This window comes from Carassius auratus, unplaced genomic scaffold, assembly GCF_003368295.1.
Source record: "Carassius auratus strain Wakin unplaced genomic scaffold, ASM336829v1 scaf_tig00215410, whole genome shotgun sequence".
Taxonomy (NCBI): domain Eukaryota; kingdom Metazoa; phylum Chordata; class Actinopteri; order Cypriniformes; family Cyprinidae; genus Carassius; species Carassius auratus.
The window spans coordinates 227,400-250,012 of record NW_020528076.1 but is presented as its reverse complement, the minus strand read 5'-3'; the positions used below and the strand labels follow the sequence as shown (position 1 = coordinate 250,012).

The following is a 22,613-nucleotide window of genomic DNA, read 5'->3' as shown; positions in this document are numbered from 1 at the left end:
TAATCATCACAGACCTATTTTACGCGTAAAATATTTTACATCTGTATTATAGCCTATACGTAAAAAAACATATTTTCCTTTTAAAAAGAGGAAATAAAAATAAGACATTAACTTACAACCAAATTATTAGTGTCTTTGTTGACCGAAATAATCAGATTGACTCACGCGGGCAGGTCTTTAAACATGCAGGCAGGAACTAAATTATTTGTTTCAAAAGTCAGCAAATAACTTAATCAAATTAAATCTCAATACACAGATCGGTGGTTTTCACGCCATTGTGTGCTAACCTTAAGCCCAGCCAATCTCTTATTGGAGAAGTCATTCACAAATCCTTCAATGACGTCAGCGGGGTATAAAAGTGAGCAGGAGGTTCAGCTCGGACACAAACGAGTCACTGAATCTGTTGCGCTCGGTCACTCTTTCCAAAGGAGAAAAACACACTGAGAATTCGCTTTTTTTGGCTACTATGAGGGAATCCTGTGCTCTTTAAAAGGACTATAAGAATATTAAAGTACTGTTGGCACTAAATCTCAAATATCGTTTCGCTTGTGATGCCCGCTGGGATGTTTAGTATCGACAGCATCTTGGCAGGGAGACCCAGCTGCAAGGACTCGGTTCTGCTCCATCGGAATGCTCCGGTTGTGTTCTCCAACTTGACGGAATCCTTGTACACAGCAGCCGGCGATTTTAACGGACTGTATTCACACACCGGACCTCCAGCTCCTAACTTACAGTCGGTAAATGGAACCAGGATAGGCTACAACAACTACTACTATGGACAACTTCATGTCCAGGGGCCGACTGGACCCGCTTGCTGTGGCGCAATACCAACTCTCGGCTCGCAACAGTACCCGTGTATTCCTACAGGTAGCCTATGTTACTTTTATTTTATTACTTTTATTTGGTTGGTGCGTATATGTACATTTTAAAATTGTGTTTATTGCAGCGAATTTTTCTGTATTCTGTTAATGCACTTCATGTTGAAATTCACTCCCCTTTATTTTGGATATCATCTTAAAAATAAAAGTTCCATTTTCCATAAAAAAAAAAAAAAAAAAAAAAAAGAATTACTGTCTGATGCAATTTTTAAGAATTATATATATTAGAAAACAACAAACGAACCTATAATGTTACATTTAGTCTCCACAAAAATTTAAATAAATACCAATACCATAGGCTACACCCCAAAATGGTTCTTGATAAAGAGGAGGACTTTTTGAACAACTTAAGAACTGTTTATTTATTTATTTATTTATTTATTTTTAAGACCATTGCGTTTGAAATATTATATTTATGCAGTGTGCTCAAATACATTGATTTGATTTTCAGGCTACGACAGCACCGGTTCAGTACTTATTTCTCCAGTCCCACATCAGATGATGTCGTACATGAACGTGGGCACCTTGTCCAGAACCGAACTACAGCTCCTCAACCAGTTACACTGTCGGCGCAAGAGACGACACCGAACCATTTTCACCGACGAGCAACTGGAGGCACTGGAGAACCTTTTTCAAGAAACCAAATACCCTGATGTTGGCACGCGAGAGCAACTGGCACGAAAGGTGCACCTACGCGAAGAGAAAGTAGAGGTGAGTGAAATCACTATTTTACACTTACAAAAGTATGGACTCAGTTCCTATATATATATATATATATATATATATATATATATATATATATATATATATATATATATATATATATATATATATATATATATATATATATATATATATATACTAATCCACTACGCGTAGGCATACTTAACCTATAATTTTTTTTGAATGCCTGTAATTTCACAAGTCATTTATCGAAAGCCACACAGTAGCCTAAATACAGATATAATTTTATAAAGACAGAGTACACTGTTAAAAATAATAAATCCAATACAATTTTAATTGGAGCATTTCTTTTTTAATATGTTGACTTTGCGTAATAGTAGAATAGATACACCAAAAACGTTTTAGCAACTGCAAAATTTACATTTAACCTTAGTCAGCATAGGCTTAATAGACGTTGTTTTCGCTTGGAGGTAATAGCAACAGCTCGGATTCTATTAAATCAGTGTTAGCACTGTCATTATCACTTCATTCTAGATGTAGGCTACACATTACAAAATCGTTTAGTGTGTTGTCTGTAACGTAGCGCTGTTTAATATTTGACGACTACAGATCACGGTGGCGTACAATTTGAGCTACTTGAGACGAAACTCAACTGAAAATTAGGCCTACTGAAAAAAAAAAAAGAATTAGCACACTGCATAAACCCTACTCGCCTTGTTATTATTACTATTATTAATATATACTATGAAATTAAGCATTTTATTATGTTTCTTCGCTTAGGTTTGGTTCAAAAACAGACGAGCAAAATGGAGAAGACAGAAAAGGTCGTCATCAGAGGAATCAGAAAACTCACAGAAATGGAACAAAACCACGAAAACAACCACAGAGAAAATCGAGGAGGGCAAAAGTGACGTGGATTCTGACAGCTGATAGACAGAACATGAGACGGGGAAATCTTGCACAAATATGAGTCGGACTTTATGTACATATTGTAAAGTGGCATGTGAGTAGGAGTGTAAATGTGTTGTCATGCTGTTGCACAGATGTATAGTAAATGTTACCTTTAACAATTATATTGTTATTTATATTAATTTAAATTTACACAGACAAAACAAGGTGGATTCTGGCCATAGTAATATTATCTGATATATACTGAAACCTATTTTTAATTTTTATTTTTTAAGTCTTGTCATAAGATATACCTAAATAAGATCTTTTGGAATGGACTGTAACTAAAGAGAATTATACAATGGCAGGACGATTAATTTGGACATTGATAAAATCAACGTTTAATGTCGCTTGAAAAAAAACAAAAAACAAGCAAATATTAAAGTAATATCTGAAAATGTTTGATTTTTCGTCTTTATTTAAAATGTTGCATATATTCTGCACTTAAATTAATTTAGTCCTTTTAGGATTTGATGATTATCAGCATTTTTGAACCGAGGAAATTTGTAATTTAGGTGTTATAATTTACCGTGAATACATTTTCATTAAATGTAGAGATCCCATAATTTGTGAACTCGAGAATTCTCTCTTTATTCTATATTACCCCGCTGTAATTTGGCACTAGCCTAGGTAAATAATAAATAACACACTGATTGGGAACAAGTTTATTAGAAAATGTTCTTTCACATGACAGGATGTCTAATTTTTTTATCTCTAGATAAGTTCAAAATCCAAATCATTACGCCAGATAAATAGCCTTGATGGATTGTTATATTTCTACAATTAGGCCACATAAGGCCATGCTGATCTAATAACCACTACAGGAAAGACACGAAGTAGTTTCCTTGTGCAAAGCACGAAATCAAACTGTTCTTTTAAATGAACCAAACAGAACTACTTTTTTATTTTAAGAATTTCCCTCTTGGATATTTATATTACATAAATAATTCACACGATAAAAAAAAAAAGTTGTAAAGTGACATTTATTCGCGACACAACTGAGAAAAAGAAAGAAATAGCCTACATACACATAGGCATAGCCAATATCCTCTATAGTCAGTTATTGTCCCTGGTGTTCAACGATGAGTATTATCCCATAATAAACTGTTGTGATTTAAATGAATGAATTAAGCTAGCATAATAGTTTGTTTTATATTTAAAATATGGATGATTAAAAAATAAATTTGTTTCACGCCAAACAACAACAACAACAAAAAAAATGTTTACGATAGCCTAATAGATGATTTTTAGGCAAGTTTTGACGAACAAGTGGCGGCATTAGGTTCCATTATTTTACCGAAATGTCTCTCGCTTCTGTCCAATGGCACTTGCTTTTTACATTTCTATGTCGAGATAACATTCAAATCAACCAATAATGTTCAAAATGTTGTCATTGCCTTTTTATGTTTTCATAATAATAATAATAATAATAATAATAATATGTTATTATTATTTTATTACTATTAAAATGTATTTTTCTGCCCCAAAACAAGCTAACGATTTCCAGAAGTCAAAATTCATTAACCAAACAAGCATTTCAGTTTCTTTGCTCTCTCATGCTAATGGTCCATAACATTTATCCACATGATGGTGCGCAAGAGGAATTATATGAAAACTACAAATGTAGAAGTGTGTGTTTTCCTGTGTGTGAGGAATGGACAGGGATAATGCATACATTTATAAATGAATAATCACAGCTTAGTCTCTTTTAAAGGTATAAGCTACTTAAATATAATTTGTGGGGCTGGAAACATGCCAGTGTCTTGCCAGTAAGAGCAGTCTTTTTTGGTTATATTGAAAATGTTCTCTTGATGAAATGCAGATCTTGAGCCTTGAAGAGCAACAGTGTGAGCTAAATATTTATTTGTGTTTATGCGCTTATCCATTTGGGCCATTTATCCTCGAAAATAAACAGCCATACCCAGTCTGTGAGTATATTGACTCAGGACAGCATGTTTTTCCATACATGAAGTTAGATGCTTTTTACTAAAAACTCCAGCCATGGAAGACATTGGTGGTTTCTTAACAATTTGTTATTCCTTCACAGTAAATAGTTAGTGTGTATAGTAAGTGATTTTAAAATTACAGTCCACCTCTCTGTATACCTTGAGTCTTTAGTCCCCCCCCCTCTCTATTTTTTAAACAGCACACCATTCTAAAACCACACTGAAAAAATAATACTATTAAACGTCTTCGGTGACTTTTTAAACACAGATTAAAGTAGGGTAGTCCATGTACTTAAATATTTGGCAATAAAACAAACCAAGAAACAAAGCATGTTGCACTAATAATCCTTCACATGTCTAGTGTGATTTATAAAGTGTTTCTTCACTGAGTGCCAGTGAGATATACAAAGCAGTCCATTAATCTCTGCTTTTCATAAGGCTGTAATTTAGTACAAAAATGTAATACACACTTTTTTTTTTTTTTTTTTTTTTTTCAAATCATTATTTCTTTGACCTTTTTATGCATAGTTCCCGGCTCTTGGAAAAACATAGCTGTAGTCCAAGAAAAATTAAAGCAGTGAGTAAAGTCCAGAAGCAGATAAATCTTTAGCGCTGTGCTTGTTTTCTTAGAAATGCAGCATATTTTCAGGTGTACATTTTCCGTACATAATCACAATCGTTATGCTTCTTGATCTAATAAATGGTGATGACTTCATTGAGAAAATGGCTGATGTTTTCAATTTATATTTCTGTATAAATGTAGGTATTAACTGTATTAGGCTGCGTGCTCTGACTTACCTTTTTTCCCCCCTGCGAGATTAGACCACATGAGTGACAGCTTTGGGTGGATTCCCCCTTCTAAAGATAGAAATGGGTGTTGGCCATCTGTGGTACATTTCGAGAAACATATAAAATGGCCTCCTAACGCAGGAAGGAACTCTGAATGACAGAAAGACAAATAATACTTTTTTTTTTTTTTTACCATCATAAACATTTTCCTGTATCATTACCATATTTCAGTGGGATGGCATGTGGTTTGTCCTCTGCAAAACCCTTTTTAGGCCTACAATGCGACATCATGATTTCAAAATTACAAGTTAAAGAAACAAGCACACTTTGTGTGTATTTTTTATATAGTAAGCTTAGCACCTGAATAGGCTTTAGCAATAGCTGCCCTTCATTCTGTGGGTAATTACTAGTCCTGTCACCACTTTCATTCCAGCACACTAGCTACCAACTGCGTTCGGTTAGCGTCCCTTCTGACCAAAACCACACAGCCACTGAAAAGCAAGGGGGACCACAGGTCAGGACCGCCAACTAGCAGCACACACTTATCTCTCTGAGGTAAATAAGGTAATTGTACACTTAAGCCAATTTTTTTTTTTTTTCAGTTTTACAGAGATCAGATCACATCTTTATGTTCTTGGGGCCCTTAAGGTTCAGCTCTTTAGAGAAGGCATGATGTTTTCCCCAACGCATCCTGCCAAAGCAAACAACACGAGCAATATGAATGAGCTGTATCTATGGAGAATGTATGCATATGTGTGTGTACTTTCACTTGTACAGTCGTGCACTGGGGAACCGTGCTCGTTTGCTTGGAAATCAGGAAGGGCCCATCATATGGCACTGCCCTGGTTTCAGTGCTGATTAGCGGTGTGCGCTAACCTCAGTCCTCCAGCAGGGTTTGCCTCTGGTGTGGGGTGAACAGGGCAGCCTCTTGTGGGTTAGTGAGAGGAGGAGTGCACACTTTTGACCCGCTTTGAAATTTTGGCACTGTTTCAAAACGGCCCCTGGGGAATGGCAGGAGTGCAAGTCCACACTGAACAGGCATAGAGCAGGTTCACAGCAAACTGGGAACACTCGGCCTAAGACACTCTCCAGATAGTTTAAGACCTTTAATGCACTTGCAAGGACGCTCAGATTAGCATGAGTGTTATTCCGCAACCTTCAGGGCACCTCACTCCCTCAAAAGCACGCCACAAATCACAGGCTGTTGCTGAGACCCAACAGCGAAGTCGTTGTTTTGTGACCTCATAATGCGCCTTTTGCCTTCCAGTTGGTGAGAGCTGAAAGTAAATAAAACAATGTGGGGATTAATGGCGGAATGACTGAAGCGCTCTGCTCGTCCATGACAGGGGAAATCACAGGCGTTTACAACAGATAAATCAGAATTATTTGCTGTATCAACAACAAAGGCAGCTTGGATTCTGGATGATAGATCATAACTGAAAATTACTGGCTAAGCTTGGGCTTAAAATGTCATTTTCAGTGACGTGACAAAATAAAATAAGGCAAAACTGAACATGCTGTTTGGGATATTAAATCATTAAAGAGGTCTGTCCCAGTACAGTATAAACATATTGAACACGTCAAGGACAAATGATTGAAGAAATTATTTCTTAAAGTCGTTCTCTCTGGCCAGAAAATTACATAGCGCATATCATTTTACATCTGAAACGAATGGCCGTTTCAGAGGACAATTCCTGTATATAATAAAACATAAGAATATGTGCCTTGAATACAAGGGATGTATAATTTTCTATCTTTAGTTTTCAAACCGCAAGGAATTTAAACAAGTATATCAAGAACTGTTTGAAATAACATGAGGAAACATGAATTTAGCAGAAAACCCAAAGGCACAATGATGTACGACACTCTGATAGATGAAGCGCAAACAAAGATTTAAAGCAAAGCATTTTCACAACAAATGAATTATCAATAAATCACAATGACAGATTTACATTACCTTGACAAATGAACTGTCCTGCGAGCGTTTGGTAACTTTTCGAGCCCCGAGTGCTTTTCCCAGAGACGGTCCTGTAACAAAAAAAAAAAAAAAAAAAGAAGAAGAAGAAAAAAAGAAAAGCAATATGTTATCTATTAAAAGCAATCAGTTATCTATCATGCGGAGGTTATTAAAAACCAGAAGATTAGTTCCACAGTGTGCAATGAAACTTATACCTAATATCATAGATCATGAATCACTGTTTCAGTATAAGAAAGCAACGATTTAGTTCAGTGGGGTAAGATTCAAAACATTCAATCAACACATCTCAAAGGCCTAGGATAATTATGAACACATTAAAACTGGACTTTTCTGATTCAACATGCTCAAGAGTCCCGAGCTGCCCTCTAGCTGCCTTTCATGTAGCCTACATGGGTGAAAAAAGAATGCATATTTAAGAACTGTAAAATAAAAAATAAAAAAATAGAAATAATCTCATGACCTTGGCCAATCACTCGAAAGTGGAATCAGTGTAATAATATTAAATGTGTCAAAATGGATCAAAGTCACGTTCCCTTTGTTCCCATCATGCATTGGTGCATGAATTAATAAGGTTAAAGTTTTAACTGTTTTCGAGTTCTATTTGCACTGTTTTATGGTTGCTTTTTAGGTTTGGTAATTCGCTGTTTTGTGACATCAGGAGTTCATTTTCCACTCAAAATGGCCTATAATAATTAAGTAGAAATTACTCATCAAACTCTGGCTACAAGTCAAATTTGCTTATTTCTTTTTTAGTTAAGGAGCTTTTACTTAATTCCATACTTAAATGTCAGTTAAAAATTTGTGCAGAACTTTGCAAATGAATAATTAAGTACATTTTACTTATTGTTTTTTTTTACAATGTATTTTATTACAAAATCCAGCTGTGATGTGTTAGCTGCACAACAGCAGCTTTATTTAATAAAAAAATCATAATTTTTTAAACAAAAACTACCCAGGTATTCTGTGCACCGTAAATAGTCTATGATTAAAGAAGCCCAGTGATGATGGTCATCTGATGCCAATTATAGATACTGAATTTACAGTGAATGACTACAATAAAACAAAACACCAGGAGGTAGAGATAGTGGCCGGGCTCCCTTCCCCAAGTCCTGCTATTTTCCCCAATTAATTCCCTGACAGACGATATCCACCACGCACCGTAGTTTCCACAAAACACATCTTAGGTTAAACATGCAATCAAAGCACCAGCGCCACCAGAGAAGGAAAGACCTCTTGTTTTAGCCCTACCCAGACTCCCTTCAGTCATAACAAATCTGCCCCGTGGCCGCTGATGGACAGCTGGTTTACAGCCAATGTCAGGCATTAACAGATTTGATCCGTATTCGAAAAAGGACGCCTGGGAGCAGCAGAGGAGTGGTGGGTGGCAGGCGTCTCACGCCAGGGCCTCTGCATGATTCATGGCCCAGAGAGGGTTTCCACTCACATCCACTGATTTAGTGAACTTGCTTTATTATTATTTTTTCTCTTTAGCATTAATGTATCAATAAACATTAGCATCAGTAAACATTATGCTGTAAATACACACACATGAACATGCAAATGCAAGGAGTGAAGCAGGAGGATATTCACTTATATAAAGGTGCGGTCACATTAATGAAATGTCCATTAACTTAGTCAGGTTAGATGACATATTGAAATTTATACACATAAACAAAGCTGTGAGAGATAGACTCACAGTCTGTACATGGCCGAACTGTAGGTAAGTTACAAAGGAACTAGTTCTCATAATTTTCACAACTTTCAAAGATTTCAACTTCTTATGGTGTTTTTGTGTAGGCTACTAGGCTACATGTTTTTTTTTTTTTTTTTTTTTTTTTTTTTCAATCCTTAGAACGCTGTACTTATCCCTTACAGTCAAAAATAAATATGTGTCTACCATGTCTAAGGTCTATTGTCAAGAGATGTATTAAGCACTTCTGACACTCACATTCAAACCAAACAATTTCGAGTGACCATCTTGAACATGACCATGGTGGACTTTTTCATCCTCACGCGAAATACCTGAACGCGCGTATTCCTGTTGAAATTTCGCCGAGTTTTATTTGACTGCAGCTTTAGAACCCAATTAAAATAATAATAATAATAATAATAATAATAATAATAATAATAATAATAATAATAATAATAATAATAACAAAATGTAGTTTTGTGTTTAACTACGAGTCAAAGCGAGTTGGTGTATATAGTGGGTGGGATTCTATGCGGATGACTTTACACTTCTCTGCTCTGAATTTAACACACATAATCTGAGACTCGCGCGGGCCCTGTAGGAGAAGCGGGAAGCCCTCGTTAAAGAACCGGTGTGATGTTTTATGAACTATGAAATTCGCTTAAGACCCAAGGGGGAAAAAAACTGCACTAGAGTAAATATTTATCAGTGTTCAGGGCTGACTCGAGCAGGAGGGTCAGGAGAGCGGGCTGCAGGAGGAATCCGAGGGTACGAGAGAGGGAGTGCAAGAGAAACCATACACTAGCTGTTCTCAAACCGCTCTGATTACAGTCTCACTCTCTTGACCCCGCGAAGGCAACAGTGTTGGCAGCTCCCGCAAACTAATCTTCCATTGCTAAGTGAGTAATTGAATGTGAGAGTTTATGTATTTTTGTAATGAGCTGACAGTATTTTTCCACTCTCTGCCCAAAAGGTTACCCTAATCAACATGGTCACGCGGTTTCTCCAAGTTTCTCTCAGAGTGACAGCGCCGCACCAACAACATGACAAAGCGACTCCTCGCAGATGTCGGCCGTGAGAGACTCGTCTGTTCCCGTGCAGAGCGTGGACCCTTGGCATAGAATCAATGTCAGTGCACAGTATTTTTCTCGCGACAAAAATGAATAGTTTGTCTTAATTTCTGAGTGGAGCACATAGGGGGTTGTTGTTGTGTGACACCAACATAAGGCACAATGGGATTTTTTTCTGGTCTCAGAATACAATCAAATAACCAACTCATGCACTGAATATTGATAAAGCACCATGACTGTGGTGTATATTAAAATTATAAGAGATACAACATAGATCAAAAACCGTGAAACTATAAAGGCAGTTAGAAGGGGCTTTTAACCCTTGTATGGTGTTTGGGTCTGTAGGACCCATTTTCACTTTAAAAATGATACTAGCCTATTAATAATTTTTTAAAACTCAGACTCATTGGCCTTGGCTCATTTTCTGTGAACATGCACACACACATACTCACTCACACATTTATATTACATACAGGATGTTCTGACCTGGAGCTAGTAAAAGAGCGGAAATTTTAGGTCCTGTGTACCTTCACTCTGGTCTCCTATTGTCTGGGCCTTCTATTAGTGTGTGTGTGTGTGCGTGTGTGTGTGTGAGATAGAGAGAGTCTGTACAAGTGTGAGTTTAGTGTTTCTGTCCATCGTTGCCAAACAAGGTTGTAGCTCTTTAATTCATAAATGTGATATAACAAAGTTCAAATTTCCAAATTTCCACCAGACCCATGAACAACAAAAGCAACAAAAATATGAACACCACACAAGGGTTAATTTGTCACTATGTACAAAATCTTTTTAATATATATTTTTAAGAAACATTTAAGTGCATACTCAAAATAAGCAAATGGTAGAAAATGCTTGTTTAATCAAATTTAGAACTAACTAACTAAATATTTTATGAGAACACCTGTATTCTGATTTGAGTAAAGTAACAATGAACATGTTTGATCTATAAGGTTAGAACAGGTATTTTTCACAAATTAATCTCCACTGAGATCTAAATATAAGAACATTTTTGCAAATCCTTAATAAATAATTTACTTTGTAAAAAACTATTTATAAAGGAAAGGTATTCTGCATTTACCCCTTTGACAAAGTAACAGTTTTGTGTTTTTAGGCCCTTAACCACAACAACACGAAAGTGTACTCTTATTTAAAAGTTTGCACAAAACCATTGAGTTAATTACATTTAACAAAACTGGAAATCATAAAAAAATGTTTTTGTCACAAAACATAATAAAACTTCAACAAACTTTCATGACTCATGATGCACTGGAAGCAAATTTGTATGAATTTGTATTATATTATTTGTATGTGTTCATGCTTACTTTTTTGTCTTAAAATTTTAGATTTTTTTGCGAATTTAAAATGCACAAATTTACCACCAATTCACCTAAATGTAAAATTATTTTATTTAAAGTTATTTAAAGTTATGTTTTCTTATGAGATTTGGATTGATAATTTAAGGGCTCTAAGATCTGCAGCATTTAAAAAATGAACACATTTAATCATCTTACCATATTTATTTATTTATTTGAATGAATGCAACTTCATGCATCACAATTTTGCAGTGCATAGTTACAAAAAGGCAAAAGTGGCAAGTTCTCCCATAATACTATATAACAGCAAACACCAGCACAGAGCTGTTGTTTGTTGTTATTTAGTGTTGTGTGTGAAAATAAAACCTAAAGTCCCTTTAGGAGGCATTTAAGCCCTGTTGTACCCTGTTGAAGGAGAGAGAGCACACATATTTCACTGACAGCAATAAGAAAGTGTATTGCTTGTGGGATTAACGGATACTTTGACGGAATCTTTGAGTGAAAACACACATTTTCTAAGCTGGATTCTGTCTTTTGCATCTGTAACTTTAGCTGACGGGTTTGTGGGAAATCAGCACAGACCATGGAGCTTTGCATTCAAAGGCTATCTGGTGCTCTCACTTTGAGCGAGCCTTTAGCCACAAATACTTCCCCTTTCATTGTTCACCGGAGGATATAGGAGCATATGGAAGATTATTTTCAGTGACATACGGAGGTGTTCCATTTAAAATGCCAAGACAATTTCATTCCGACTTTTGAGATTGTATTTTGAACCCTTTTGAACTACTTTACCCATAACAAATTCCAAACATATGACAGAAGAACTTGCATTATCCGGTGCAAGGATGGACACTAACTACTCAGTTGCACATACAGGGGATATTCATTACAGGAACCTAACGAAAAAGAAAAATATATAGGTTACTGAGTGGACACTGATATTTTTTTCCTGGATAAATGCAATCAAATGCATATTGTTGAACTGACCTTGTGTCTCGAAGCATTTCCCTGGGACTCTTTCCGTCTATCTGCAGTGCACGAATCGTCCACACATAACGATATGTAATGTAATCAAAGTCAGCGCTGTGTTTTATACAACTAATCAGCCTCAAACGATCTGCGAGCGAGGGAGACGGCCTGAGTGGTGTGGTACTCATCAGCTTCAATGTATTCGTTGTTTGGATTGCTGTGTTTGTATAAACCAGATTGGTTTGCACTTAACCCTGTAATATATGCAAAACAATCCTCTAGATAGTACTCTTAAGCTTTGCCAGTTACCACTCTGGCAGCTGCAGTAAACTTGGCTGTTTAAGAAAAATAGCATGTGATAAATTATGACATGAACCAGCACACGTCACACGGGCCGGCCGGCCTTCAGCTCTGATCAACAGTCAGAGTATTAAAAATGGCACTGCAACGCACAGATGCAGGTCAAAGGGTCACGGTCTTCGGGAGACACAGAAGGACTGAGCTCTCATAAAAACATATTTAAATAAACAGAGAGAGGAGGTGTGGCGAAGGGGCTTCAGCGCCGATGATATATATTCAGTATGAAAACTCACATATACAAATGACTGGGGAGAAAAAAAAAGTGTATTAGAAATGAGCTCTGTGGCAAGAAACAAAAACAGTTGGCCTAGAAACTTCAACGAATTACTCGCTTTGTAGTCTTAGTCTTGAGACACAATTGTATGTAAAACAGATGTTTTATTTATTTTGGCAGTTATACTTGAGATACACATGACCTGTTTCTTTATTCATCAGCCGATATGCTTCATTTCGGATGGGACACTGCCCAGTCACACATTAGATAACATTAGATGGGATCTCCGTTTTGGAACAAGTAGCCCTGTGGTTTTCACAGTCCACTGACAGAGAAAGGCTGGATTCCCTTGTGGTCCCCCATATTTTCTTCACTGAAATGTAAGAAGGGGCCTGCCCAGAGAACATGCAAATTAATTCATAATCAAATCTGTCTGTTTCACAGAGTTCAGGTACACCCTCGAGCAATCTCTGTCAGCGGGCCCTCAGTAAACCAAAGGTAATCCACAGTCTTTAAACCCAAACTACCAACACTTATTAACTGGCATTTTCATTCCATCTGAATAATGGCTGCAGCTGCAAGCAATACAAACAGTCTTAAGATATTATTCAATCACTTGTCTTAGCCATTGAGCCATTCACCAAAAGAATATATTCACAAATAGCATAATGTGTGTGTAATGTAGGCTAGTCTTAAATTGCAATGACACGTTTGTGGAGAAAAAAAAAAATTGATTTGTGTTTTATGTCAATTTAATAAACCTAATACCAACTTTCAAAATGTAGTAATAGAATGCCAACTGTAATACAAAATTCAAACAACAATTTTTTTTTTTTTTAATCTCTTAATGTGATATGATAGGTCACTAACCTAACAAAAAATAAAAATAAAATACAATACATCTTACTGAAATCTCTCATGTAATCACCCAATCACTCTTTTAATCTCAGTAGTCAATAAAACTAGTTTCAGTTGACCTGAAGATAGACTTTGTTCACTTTCCGTTACCTTTTATGTTCATAAATAGTTACGTAGGGAAAAAAAAAAAAAAAAACATATAAGAGCATTATATATATGTATATATATATATATATATATTATCGTTTAAATGCATTTTTGAATAAAATCTGATTCTGCCAAAAAAACAAACAAACTTAAACTGAATACATCTGTTGACCACAAGATGGCAGAAGTGAAAAGTGAGTGAAAACCTTTAAGGATTGAGCCAGGTCTACAGCTTTAATGAAGCTCTATGCGGTGTTAGATTGTCACTAATTACTCGTAATTGTATTGAAACAATATCACTTACGCATTAAGCTTGGGTCACAACTTGTATCATGTTGCAGTGTTTGTAATTACAACTCTTACATTAAGCATTACAAGAACCCCTGGTACTGGGGGTTAGGCTACTCACCAACATCTGTCTGCTGGCTAATACTTGATATAAACAAACGTGTCACTGGATAAAACGTATATCGTACCTTGTATCTGTGGACCTGTTATGTGTTATGCAATGGGTTTGGCTTTCTGGTTTTCATATAATTGGTGTTATTTGAGTAAGCAATAAATGTCATGTTTACACAGAAATTAATTGTTGGACTGGTTGTTCACATTTGACAACATTGATGTGTTGCATATGTGCCTCTGTTCTGCATTAGAAGACAGATAAAGCAATGGACACTGAATGGAAGAATATTGAGTTGTTGGGTTGCTAGGTAACATACAGGCCAAGTGCACAATGAACGAAACCTCCAGAATATTTATGCCTCAGGAACATCTGGTGTGGTTTGTGAAGTGCTGATTGGCTTCAGAGTAGCTGTAGCAAACCTCTTCAACTCTGGTGTAGTGTACTGTCCCAAACAGGTGGCAGTTGTTTCTACGAATACATGATATATTCTTTGGTTTTACTTCTTGTGATAGATGTTTAAGGCAATTCGGCCTTTTTGTTCTTCATATTTATAATCCTGTGAAACAGGAAGTCATGGCTGGACAATTTCATGCTCCTAGTCACCCTGGTGTACCCAAAATGGAAATATGTTTGATCATTAAGTTCAGAGATATATTGCTCATAAGAATTTCACATCAAATGGTTCCATGCATTTCTTACCGGTAAAACTCAAGTCAAAATCAAGCAGACTCTTTCTAGGTCCATTAGTATTTGTGTGCCCCAGGGGTGTGTATGCTCACCACTCTTATTTACAGTATACATCAATAAATATAGGAGTTACCATCCTGAGAAAATTTTAAAATTCTCAGATGATACTGCCATTCTTGGTCTTCTGTATAAGGATGAAGACATTCAGCATTGCACTACAGAGATTGCTAACTTTGTTACATGGAGTAATGAAAACAGTCTTGTAATTAATGTTAGAAAAACAGAGGAAATTATTTTTGATCTCAAATTAGTAGGCATCCACTCTCACCCATAATGATTAAAAACGAGCCCATTAGACAGGTTGCTTCCTACAAATCCTTAGGTTTGCTTATTGATAATAAACCTTCATGGGAAATGCATGATAATATGTGTTGAAAGGTGAAAAAAAAAAACTTTTTACAAAGGCTTCGTTTTTTTGGAATTGCTCAGAGGGTCATGTTTTATCATGCTTGTATTGAATCCATCTTTCTGTATGGTATAGCGGTCTGATTCTGTAATTTGACAGTTGAACTTAGCTAATCCTTTTGGTGTGTATGGCAATGAAAGTGGTTGGTCTGGGAGTTTACCCCAATCTTCAGTCTATATTTAACAAAACCATTCTTTAAACAAGCAAGGAAAATGACTCGGGGCCCTTCTCATGTGCTTTATCCAGAATTCAAACTACTTCCAGACAGTCTAGATACAACTGTTATTCTCTAAAACAATTTTGTTTTATTACTTTTTGTACTTTTAGTAATAAAACTGTTTTAATTTAGAAATAGTCAGTAATTAATTTTATTAGAATTAGTGTTTTTATGTATTCTGTATGAATGACATCTGGTAGGAGTGTAAATTTATTTCATCATTAAACATACAAACTAACAGAGCTAAAATAGTGCTATCGGTATATATTCAAATAATTTTTTTTAATTGTAAGTGCATTAGTGATTTTGTTAGATTTAATTTTTTCATAATTGGCCCATTTCCGAAAGAAAAAAAAAAGAAATAAATAGCTATTACTTAATCTCTATGTATAAATGCAGTTTTATCTAGTAGCCTGCTTGTTTGCTTATGACTTTGAATTTTATTAAAGTAGCATAGTGTGAAAAAAATTATTGGGGTTAACTAATTACAGCAAAGCTATAGCACTGTGGATACTTGGGTTTCTCTTTACCCTAGGTGGCACTGTGGAGTCGTTCTGTGACTATATCTCGACCTGTTTATTTCAGTACCCAGTAAGGTCATCACAGAGGTATAGTGGTTCATTCATACTTTTTATTGTACATTTGCTGTGACCTGATGTTCAGTGTAATAGTGAAGTCTGTCCAAGGGCAAAAAGATATACAGGCAACCCAGCTAGCCAACAAACAACAAGCACATACTTTCCACCCCCACATTCAGGAACGTTAGAATGACACAGCAGTGCTCTTTCTCTCTGATAGAAGCTTTCTTCACATTCAACTTTCATTCTGTTTTAATTGGTACTGTCTCCGGGTGGGACGGGAGAGCCACTCTTGTTTAGCCCTGTCACTGAGTTGCTGCACAGCGCGCTCTGCTCATTTCCCACACAACACACTTTCAATTAGTGGCCTGCCTTTCATAGCATGGAGAAGAGGCAAGAGCACTAACAAGTAGCCGGCTAGCTAATGAGTAAGCGCGGAAATGCAGTGACATGTGAAGGAGATGCCCATGAGACATCAGTCACACAATGGGACATTGACAGTGGTGGATGCTGGGCAAAGCAAAATAAGTGTTTTGTAAAGATATAGCTACATTTAGTTATAAAGTAATATATTCGTGGAGTTCATGGTAATAGTAGGACATGCCAAACATGAATCCTGAAAATGTAAAAGTACGTGAAACGGCCTGATTCAGTTTAAGATGCACTCACTTTAAAAAAATGTGCTAGGTAGGTTTACATCACGTGAGATCCAAATAAAAACAATATATATTTTTTTTAATTATTTGTATGCGCTTACTGCATTATCTCTCTATCAATCTGTAAATATTAAAATCAAATGAAATTATATACATATCAGATTTATTGATAAAATATTTATAGTCATTGCCATGTTGACCCTATATGACCAGCCAAACAGAACACAATTTCCCAAAACACTCCTTGTAAAAAATTGTGAAACCTATTTAATGCATTTACACAAATTATACACATAATATATTCAAAAGCACCACAACAAATTGTATATTAGTTGATTTAATATTAAAATTAACATTCATTAATAAAAAAGATTTTATGTACATACATGTAGAGATCACATGATCATCCCAACAAAACACAACATGTCACACCTGCTATAACAAATTCATTTTATTATACATTTTTATGTTGTTAAATATTATACTCATTGTCAAGTTGAGATCACATGACAAACCAAATACTTCACACTTACCATGCCTTTATTTTATATAAATTATTGACAGGATAAATCTAAAGGTAGCTAATATATTAGCTAAAATATACAGATTCTGCAAATGGTGAACAAAGCACCATGTTTAGTTCTTTTCTTTAAGCTTCAGGGGGTTAGGCTGCAAAACCTTTATTTTAGATATAAAGAATGTACTGTGTTAGATATAACTGCAGTTATGATTAACCAAGATTTGACATTCTAACCAGAAGCATGGCTTGAAGTGTAGCTAATCATCAAGAAATCAGAAAATAAGAAAGTGATTACTCCGTAAAGTGTCTTGCCTACAGACATTTCATTATTTAATTAAACTCAGAGCATCTTTCCATCTCTCCTTTGGAGCTTACAGGCACACAGATGTTTTTAGACATGTCCTCATTACTGTTTTCATTTTCAATGATCATTTGTTGGACATGGGATCATCGATAAAAGGGTAGTGCACCTTTTAAGCAAACCCTGACCTCACCTAAGAAAACGTTGTAAAATTGGTGGACATAGCTCTGATGTTTCAGCTTTAATTACAGCCCACTGCAATGCACAGAGTAAACAAGAAATGATGCAACACTATGAGTAACCAAAAAAGATATTTTGTAACTTCAAAAGGGCTCTGATCATATTGGATGCTTCATGAAAGACTAAAGAAAAAAAAGAAGAGGAAAGAAAGAAACAGCTAACAGAATTATTCACACAGGCTCATCAGATAAAATGTTTGCTTATTACGTCTGTGCCAGAAGCATGGAGAGCATTTAAAAACATGTCAAAAATGAATTAGAGAGAATATAAGAACATTGTGGGTGTTATGAGCGCTTTAGCTTGGCCCAATTTAAAGATGTTCCTTCACTGTAGTAAACCACACACCATAAGTTTAAACGATGCTCCACATCAACCTTTTCCCTGTGTTGATTTATATGGCTGTGAGGGTGGATACAGAAGCTTAAAGGAAGCAGACCTACATGCAGACATTTCCTCCTTCAGGGGTTACACTGTTTTAAGATATGGCTGTCTTGGAAGTACGGTGCTGCGTATGTACTACAATGTATATTTAAGGGTTTGAGATATCTACGGATGCCAGAACAGAACATAGGGCTGTTCACAAAAGGGTTTTTGGATTATCTCTCGTTGAATGCGAGCACTTCAGTGCTGGAGAAATGACTTGTAAACAAAAAGGCACATAAATGCTTTATGCCTTCTGGGCTGTCAGCCTTGAAAAGAGACAAATAGAGTTCTCATCGGTGCATTTACTTGCTCTTACTGCTGTTTGAATGTAATTAAGGGGCAATAATGGTGTCAAACTGTTCCGTGAGATGCCCATAGCCTTACTGAGCGGTCAAACTATTGTTTATGGAGATCTTTTATTCCAGATCCGTAGGGGCAAAGTCATTGCAGGTTCAAAGACTGTTGTCCATGCACACAATGCTGTTTATCAATTCAAAAGAAGTCTGACACAACATATGCTCAGGGTAAAGCTACTGAAGCAGAGAATTTATCATAGAAAGGGCACATCGCCTGTCTCCTCTCAGCAGCTAGTCTCGAATTTAGATAGACCGAATACACTTGGCTGGTGAGAAACAATAGAGTAAGCCTGACACTGGTCATAGTTCAGACTTTAAGCGGATTCGAGCGCAGAACTCTGTGTGAATGCAAAAGCAGAGCGTGCCAAATGTCTGATATCTTCTGATGGATTCTTGCAAATTTGCTTGCACGAGTTTCTAGGGCAGAACTGCCTTCTCTCTAATGAGCATTTGCTAAATGAAGACTCATTAATCTCTGCTCAAACAACAATGTAGTTTTTTCTTCTGAGTAGAGCTAACCCAGAGTTAAGTTGGCAGATTCTGCTCAACTTCATGGCTCTGCTCCTGATCTATTGCTATTAATTGTTTATTTGGGATTCATGCCACTATTCGATAAGTCTCAAATCCTTCCCAGAGTCTTCCCGAAGCATGCCTCTCGAGCCCAAAGTATACAAGACAAGACATAAATCCATTTACTGAATATAATGGAATGCATTTGTATCTATATCCAAAAGATAAAAGATGTAAGTAAGTATAAGACCAGATTTGTGCCTGATGAAACACTATATATAAACTTTCAATATGCAATAAAGCAATTGACAAAAATAGTGTTATAATCACTGTCTGAAAACAAAACAGTGTTCACAAGCTGTCTAAATATGTTCTGCTTGGTCCATTTATGTGCATAATAAAAAGTATCAACTATCTATACAAAAGATATTAGTCAACATATTGAAATTGCTTTAAATTGTTTGTAACACTTTATTTTAAGTACTATTTTTCACTATCAGCTTATTGGCATTCATATCACTAGCATATTAGCTGTTTATTAGTACTTATTTAGTCTCGTTCACAGCTGAAGGTCTGGAATTCATGGCAGCTTTCATTGGCCAAGGCCAGCCCATGAGGCCAACAACCAACCACAGTTCGTTTCGTTAAGCATCACGTTTTGTGGCGTGGAAATGTCGCCACAATGACAGACTGGTGTGTAAAACTCTCGGCTGTATTTTAAAGATTCTATGCCGCAAATTTTGTATATTTTACATACTTTTGAAACTTTTGTAATCCAGCATTTTCTCTCACCAGTGCGCAATGAACCTTGTGATAGTCCATCCATTTGTTGTATCCTTCAAGGCCCAGGAAACGAAGGGCACATTTTGAGGTTGCATCTAAGGAGCCTTTTAAACGTGACAGTCTTCGTCACGCTGCTGTGACACATTCAGTCACCGAATGCAGTCTTCAAAAGAATACAGACTCTGAATTGGGACATTCTTATGGGTTCTATTGTCTTTTGTTGTGGTGTGAGATGTTTTTGGTTGTGTTCAATTCACAATGAAGCCGGAATTTTGCTCTACTGTAAAATATGACATATTAGAACAATAAAATATAAAACATTTTATTGTATTTTTTTTCAAAGAATGAGAGATTTCATTTCAAAACAGAATGATATTTATATGAAAAAAATACAATTAGGATCACTAGAATGACAGCACTACATAAAAAAAATAAAAAATAAATACAAAACTAAATAAACAATTTATAATTTATTTTACATTAAATAACAATATTAGAAACATAGTGCATGTAATTATGAGCAATGCAGTTATTTTTGGAAGCTCAGTATGTCAGGACATTAAACCTGGGCAATGGCACTGACTTTCAGCAGCTAGTATAAATATAATATTTCACATGCCCATCTTTTGTTCTTTCTTTCTATCTTTCTATTTAATATCTGTGTTTTGCCTAGTTGTGCCGTTGTGTACTTGCTAGTCCATATATTTCATCTGATGACACAGGTAGAAAAAGATTAGTTCCCATTTACTAAGTCCCTCCAATCTGACTTTGATGAATGGCCAGTACTTACCCAATCCTTATTGGTTCAAATTGAATGTAATCAAGATGAATGTTTCTTGCGGGTCCAGTTTTGGTCATAGTCTCTTGCCGGTTAAGATCCTCTTGCTTTATACTACAAAAAAAAAAAAAAAAAAAAATAAGTTATTTATTGTTTTTATACCACTTTCCAGAGGATGGAAGGATCTACAGTACAGATGCTCCCTCAAAAATATTCCTTATTCGGGGCTCTGATCAAATCATGCCTCTGCATAATAATTCAACATTCCACTTCGTTAGGTACTGCTAAAAGAATAATGGCTTGGGAAAAAACCCAATCTCAAAATGGATGACTAAGCTCAAAATCACATTTTAGACTGTAAAATCCTGTAAACAACTGGTAATATCACCATAATGTACAATTCAAATTCTTTCAAATCTGTAGTAGGACCATAGATACTTCACACAAAAAATTTAAAAATAAAAATAAAAAAAAGCTCATTATGTTTTACTGTGCTAAATTCAATGCATGTCAGCAGTAATCGAACTAAAGGCCAGATTTATTGTTACAGGCACACTCAGAAAGACACGCATCTCAAAGTACACACATCCATTGATGTATTTTCCAATGGATACAGTAGACAGAAGTAGTTGATCTCAACGATTCTTGCAATGTGTTTGCTTTCTTTGCATGTTCTGGCATTTATCCTATTTATACACTTCTTTAATTTTCTTTCACATCATCCATTTTACTTGAATTGCAATGTGCAGGTCCTTTTCCAGGCTATTACAATGATATAACTGAACATAAATATAGGAGCCTGATAAAAATCCTAATTTTAGATGAAAATTTCAGATGGCACTTAGAGGCTTTTGCAATATATATATATATATTTTTTTTTTTGATAACAAACAAAATATGTTTGCTGCGTAAATCAGTTGGATTTAATGAAAATGCAAATTAGTTATTTCAGAGCAGGAGATGCATAAAGCACGAGAAATAGAGGTTTCCCCAGTAACAGCTGTAAACAAAGCAGATACGCTCACAAACGCTGCGTTATCAGGCATATAACATGCAAGTCTTCCTTCAGAAATAGTGATATAGAAACATCCGTGCCTCGTTTTGATATTTAAACATATAAATGTAGGTAATTATTATTATTAAACGTGCACTACCTAACGTTACTCATGTTTATTCAACAAAGCCTTTTTGAAAATCGATCAGTTTTAAAATCGTGGCGAGTCTCCAAAAATAAGTAAATGTATTGGATATATATATATATATATATATATATATATATATATATATATATATATATATATATATATATATATGGATATATATATATATATATATATATATATATATATATATATATATATATATATATATATATATATATATATATATATATATATATATATATTTACAAAGCTTAACATTCTCATGGGCAATGCAGTGTCATTTTGGGAGGCTCAGAATAATTGTCAGCACAACAGACCTGGCCTCTGACGTTATCTCACATTCACTTGTCGGTGGTTCAGTCCAGGGTGGCTCAGGCACTTGGTTGGGAATGGTGGCTTTAAATCAGGCGCTGTGACTCTGCATTCAAATAGAGAGCTTGTCACACACTGGATCCCTGTACTGTGTGTGTGGGGGGACTAATATAATGCCGTTGGGCAGACTGCTGGTGGTGGTTGATAACCAGTCAGACAAATGGCTGATTGTGTCTGTGTGTTATATGCACACTGAGGCAGGTGGGTGTTAGCAGCGTTCAATAGGCTTGCATTTTCATCCTCTACCACAAACACTAGACAAGCACATACCCACAAGACATGGCTGGAACGTGGCGATATACACACAGGAACACAT

General features: G+C 35.8%; 1 protein-coding gene across 4 annotated transcripts in view; it reads left to right on the top strand.

The window, feature by feature from the left end:
• The first annotated feature begins 400 nt into the window (after positions 1-400).
• Positions 401-22,613, top strand: part of LOC113094591 (homeobox protein goosecoid-like) — a 68,150-nt gene continuing 45,937 nt past the window's right edge. The window contains exons 1-4 of one of the 4 annotated variants that reach the window (XR_003288130.1): positions 401-867; positions 1,330-1,589; positions 2,343-2,565; positions 9,887-9,990. Coding sequence is in view for 2 of the 4 variants with exons in the window: in XM_026260184.1 (XP_026115969.1) it covers positions 552-867; positions 1,330-1,589; positions 2,343-2,492 (726 nt within the window). In the remaining 2 variants the exon portion in view is untranslated. Of the gene's footprint in view, positions 868-1,329; positions 1,590-2,342; positions 4,945-9,886; positions 10,085-22,613 lie in introns of those variants that run through there. The other 3 variants (XR_003288131.1, XM_026260185.1, XM_026260184.1) reach the window with 3 other exon arrangements.